Source organism: Pinus tabuliformis, chromosome 1_1, assembly GCF_031772625.1.
Source record: "Pinus tabuliformis cultivar Carrire ecotype Pingquan chromosome 1_1, CPIR1, whole genome shotgun sequence".
NCBI lineage: Eukaryota > Viridiplantae > Streptophyta > Pinopsida > Pinales > Pinaceae > Pinus > Pinus tabuliformis.
Window position 1 is genome coordinate 506,160,983 of NC_142297.1, and position 5,861 is coordinate 506,166,843.

Consider the following 5,861-nt stretch of genomic DNA (forward strand, 5'->3'; position numbering starts at 1 on the left):
AAAAAAAATGTAATGTTTTTTGTATGCAATGCAACATGCACAGAAATGGCTAAAGAAAAACAGGGACAATAGATTTTTAATGCACACTGGATGTATAAGAATGTGTGTGGCAGCAGAAAGCCAAAGGAATTGCACAGTAGTGCATTGTGTAAAAAAAATGAAGACTAAGATTGTGCGAAGCAAGGGTGCATAAGAAAAGGCAGCAGCCTGTGTTATTTTTTTTTGTGGAGAATGCAGCGCAAAACAACATGAGGATGATTTCTCTCTATGTGCAAGTAATGGAGAGTAAAGAGTTAGTGTATGGGCACACAATAGTATGTCGAAACAAAAGGCAGCGACCGTGCAAATTGCAGAGGCAACGCAACAGCAAATAAAAACCCAGGAATGACAATCTATGGTTATGGTTATGAACAACAACATGATGGCAAGAAGGAGAAGCACACAACAATGCAAATGAAAAAAAATGCAGCAGCAAGAAGTTTTGAACAGCAGCACATGCAAAAGAAATTTTCCTTACAACAGTAAAGGTAAATGTAATGAATTTGTTGTTCATTAAGTTGAAATGCAATATATGCAACAGCAGTGAGTGTAAGAAATGTTTACACACAACAGTGTAAATTTGTAAGTTGGGACAGTGTAATTGTTCCAAGAAAGACAGAGTATTTTGTCTTTGAAAAGTGCACAAGCAGTGCAAGTGTAGACACAGCAGTGTGGGGTAGACATAGTAAAGAAGATGGCACAACAGTGCAGCAGAGAATATGCATCAGCATGGGAGAACATTGTAATGAGTTTGCACACACAGCAATGCAATGTTTGTTTGTTTTGGAACTGCATTTGAAGCAGTCATTTGGTGAAACCCTCTATTGAAGAGGAAGGTGCTTTTCAGCACATTGTTATGGTGAATCCCTCTGTCATGAGGAAGGTGCTCTTCAGCACATTGTTATGGTGAATCCCTCTGTCATGAGGAAGGTGCTCTTAAGCACAGTTTCAGGTTAATCCCTCTATTAAGAGGAAGACAACTTTGATTGTTTGTGGAACTGCATCAGAAGCAGTTGGTGAATCCCTCTATGTGAGGAAGTGTTTGGGTAAGATTGAATGCCCAGCTGTTGAAATTAAAGGGGAGTGTTGAAATCGTAATTTCAACGCAGCGGCAACATCGCCAGAAAACGTTAAGCTACCCGCCTGGAACTTCTCGGACCAGCTTTCCGATGAAGGAATAATCCGGCAAGGAGCTCCGAGAAAATATGGAGCTGACACGTGGTTTACCATTGACGTAACGCAACGTCATTTTCTCGGGGGTTAAAGTCCTGCTGCAAACTGCCCTCCGATATTCACCACTGCCGTCCGATCTCCTTGCGTGTTGTCAGTCGTCGATCCTTCAAGGTGCACGGGTCTGCATCAAATTAAATGTTGCGTGGAGTAAATTAAAAGCTTGGTTGACCGCCGTGGAGGAAACGACATGGAATTTAATGTCTGTACGTAGATGGTAGGCGCAATTTTAATTTTAATGTTTTTATATAGTGGAAGTATGGGCAACGATTTCGTGTGTTGACTATTTCTGTCTTCACATGTGATTTACATTAAAAAAAATATACACATTGTGTGTTAAAAAGAAATGGAGGCAGCGTAGGTTAATATATGGTAAGTTGTAAAATGCACCGTAGTGCATGGGAAGATGAAGAACGCATATGCCAGTTTGTTGCCCAATGTATGATGCATGTAGAAAATATTGCAGAGTAAAAAAACATGGGAGCGCATGTATTATTTGTTTTTGTTGGTATTGCTCATTGTAAAGAGAAGGTAAAGAGAAGGGCGTAGTGTAAGAGAAGAAAATGCACAGCAGTGCATGAAGAAAAGAATAGTGTGAGCCAAATGAAAAGAGCTCGTGGGTTGAATCTTTTTTTGTGAAGCATTGTAAAATGATGGTGCAGTAAAAGGTGAAACACACAGCAGTGTGTAAAAAGACAAGAACAGTGTTGTAATGTTTTGTGTGGCATTTTTGTGAAACAGAGGTGTAAGAAAAACCATGTGTGGTTTTATACAGAAGTGTATAAGGAAAATGGTGGAGCGCATTTGTATGCATATGTAAATTTTATTTTACAGCAGTAAAGTGTTTTTCACTGCAGTGAATGTAAAAGGGGTTTTACTGCAGTAAACCCAGCACAGTAATTTCTCAGGTGAAAACAGAGTTTTGATGGGTGAATGTAAGTTTTGGTAAATCCCTCTCAGCAAAGAGGATGAATGTTGTTTGAGGCTTTATATTTAAATCAATAGAAATGTTTTGTGTAATACTCTGTTATGAGTCATTTTGTTTTAAGAGGTTCCTTGCGCAAAGATCCTGGAACAGTGGGAACAGAGCATTGTCTCTGTGTTGGTTATTTAGTTGGTTTTGGTATTTCCCCATTGAAAAATACCCAACAACTCTGCGAGAATGTAGCCTTCCTTTTAGACCGTTCCTTTTAACTGTTTGGGCTAACATGCAAGGGTATGGAATACCCTTTCACTGCCTACCATGACAAAAATACCCAATCCCGGCGACTGGGTATTGTTGGTCGGCCATGGCAAACTACAAAGGGTTTGCTAACAAGTGTCAATAAAAAAATCCAGAAGAATAGGTAGTTAACTCAACAGTACAATCTTAGTATGTTGTTCCAGATATAAACTCTCACTATGTTCCTCATAAGGATTCAGAGTTCAGATATAAACTCTAACTGACCATGCTACTCACTAGGATTCTAGAATGACTAACAGTTGCTTGCTAGAGCAAACGCCTAATAAGATTTAAAAAATCCCTGCAATTTTCAGTCATAAGAACATACTCAGAATGGAAATAAAAGCATTATAATAAATGTTATAGCAATTGATATAATAAGGAAGCAGCATATACTAATGCTCTGAAACAGCAAATGCAAATAAGCTGACCACTTTCAACAAATCAAAAGCAAAGAATACATTATAAAATATTTTAAAATATCCAGAAAAACTTGTTTACCCTGCAAGCCAAGCTATAAGAAATGCAAGAGAGAGTCCCTCCGTGGATTCAGACTTGAATTAGATCAAAATCTGAGGATCTCAGCAACGCTGACCAACCAAATGCCACAGATATGTCACACCTGATACACATAGTCCCTGATTTTCTAGCTCATTAATTTTATATTAATTCACTTTGAATAGAAGACTGATTTATGAAATATATTTCATTCAATGTCGTATAATTTATTTTATTGAGGGTATATATATATATATATATATATATATATAATTTAATTTTTTTATTTATTAAAATTCAATATTAAAAAATAAAATGTTTTATTATTTTAAATACATAAATGTCTAAATCACTATTAAAATGTTTAAATTATAAATTATATAAATATCTCCGCTGGGCTTTATAATTACAGCATATTACAAATTTCATGCAAAATTAAACACACATATACTTTGAAAAGAATCAAAATTCTTTATATGTACAGAAAAGAACCAAAATTACCAAGGAAAAAAGGTATCATAATAATAAATTTTAAAAATATTTCATGAATTTAACCCTTAATTTCAAAACCAAACTACGGACTCACCAACTCCTTTACCCAATCCACTGATGTATTCGCTAGCTTCGAGTTGTTCGCTTGCTTGGGGTTGGCGGGTTTGATTCAGTTCGGCTGGTGGTAAAGTCTGCATAGGCAGTTTACGAAGCAGCGGTTATGGTTCCAAGTGTATAAAAACGACGTAGTGACCACTCGGCGACACATTGATTTATTTCCCCGTTGACTCATAACCAGCAGACACTGCTTGATTTAGTTCTCCCGGTACTACTTATTTATTTCCCCTGTTAATTCGTAACCACGGGACACTGATTCATTCATTTTCCATGCACCGGGGACTAATTGATTTATTTCCTCGGATGATTGAGAACCACAACGGAATGCTTGATTTATTTTTGCGTGGACCACTTGATTTATTTTTCCAGTTGATTCATAACCACCGTGTGATGAGTCCAGTGCGTTCGCCTACCTGTCAAGAAATTTAGCCTCCGACCGCAGTAAGTTCGCCTTCTTGCGCAGTGCTTTTGCATGCCTGTCTGATATCAGTAAGTTGCCCCGCCTGAATTCATTTTCAGCTTTTAACCATAGTCTGTTCTGTCGCCCCCAATCCAATCCACTCCATGCCCCACCCGCCGATCAAGTCTAGTCCCCAACCACACATCACTTCCCTTGCTGAAATCCTTACCTTCCTCTTTCCACAATTTCAAGTCTTTAAACAATTCCACTTCTGTCAAATCACTGTGAGGAGCTTCAGAGCTTGGTATTCTAAGATTAGTTGCCCGCACCAACCCTCTTATGCTCCGAAGACTGCAACATCCAGAAACCCGGAGATGCACCAAAGATAACAACATTTCAACACCTGGCAACTCCTCGACTAGTCCACATTTTCTCATGTCCAGTTCTCTAAGTTTTTCTAATCCACAAAGTCCCATTATTTTCTTCAACGCATCACACCCATTCAAGTGGAGCGATCCTAGCATTGTGGGCAATGCTCCAACCTCCACCAGTTCTAAAAAATCGCTGATGTCCAGCTGACGAAGGTTGAGGCAAATGCCTTCAGCAAATGACAATGCCTTTATTCTTGTGCCATGCAGGTCTAACTGTTTGAGTCGAAGAAGCATGCACACGTGAACAGAAAAGTCTAACAATATGTGCCCACTCCGCTGTGTTGATGCATCTTCTCCTTCAACATTTTCCACCCTTCCAAATGGCACCTCACGCAGTGGACATTTTATCACTTTCAAAATTTCAAGACTGTTGAACTCTGTCAGACCTGCTGGCAAATATTTTAGCCTTCCACAACCAATAGTGGAATCTGTCAATTGTTTCAACTCTGCAAAAGATTCTGGCAAACATTTCCAATTCCCTCCAAAAAGTGTCAATTGTTTTAAGCTCTTTCGCTTACCAAGCGAAGGTGGCAGCATTCCCATAGAGGATTTCACAAAGGATACTCTCAGAGTTTCCAAGTTACATAGGTTTCCAATATAACATGGCAATTCTGTGCAGTTCGTATTCCACAAAACAAGTTTTTCCAAGGACCACTGACGTGTGACCTCCGGAGGCAATACTTCCATTTTCTGACAATCTGAAAGGTGTAACCTTTCGAGCGTTCTGATATTTACTAGTGTTCCCCTTCTGAGGGTCAACCGAGAGCAGCCCTTCAAATAGAGATGTTTAAGTCTAATTAAACTCACGAATGAATGCGGCAGAGTTTCCAAACGGGAGCACCCATACAAGTTCAGATACTGTAGGTTTGTAAGATTCCCAAAAGAGTTTGGCAGCGTTTCCAAATCGCAGCTACCAGTCAAATTAAGATGTTGGAGGTTTGAAAGATTCCCAAAGGCACTTGGCAGTAATTTCATGCTAGTACACATTCTCAAATGTTTCAGCGAGTGGAGAAGAAAGAATTCATCTGGCAATGCTTGGATAGTGCATCCCAGTTCAATCTTTTCCAGGTGCTTCAACTTCCCAATAGACTTTGGCAACTGGCAATGGGCTACATCAATATTCAGCTCCCTCAACTTCATAGGTGCCTGCAATGAAGTGGTCATGTTAAATTTAAAAACCTCTGCCTGCGAAGATAGGAGAAAAAAACACAAACTTTCAATTACAGAAAATGATGAGAATGCAACAAAACAATTACCTCACTGTCACTCTCCCACAGTGTTTCCAATTGGATATCGCAGCCAAAGATTTATAAAACTCTCAAATTCTTTATCGGAGTACAGGAAGGCAGAAAAAAATACCGACATGACCGACTTCTGAGCACCCAAGACGTGAGGAGGAAGTAATTCCCGAAACACTTTCTGAGAACCCATG

At 39.0% G+C, this 5,861-nt stretch overlaps 1 protein-coding gene across 1 annotated transcript; it reads right to left on the minus strand.

Moving 5' to 3' along the window:
• Positions 1 to 4,120: 4,120 nt before the first annotated feature.
• LOC149214004 (uncharacterized) lies at positions 4,121 to 5,507 on the minus strand. Its single transcript, XM_089389248.1, has one exon. The coding sequence runs from the start codon at positions 5,414 to 5,416 to the stop codon at positions 4,121 to 4,123; it is 1,296 nt and encodes a 431-aa protein (XP_089245374.1). The 5' UTR covers positions 5,417 to 5,507.
• Between the last annotated feature and the right edge of the window lie 354 nt (positions 5,508 to 5,861).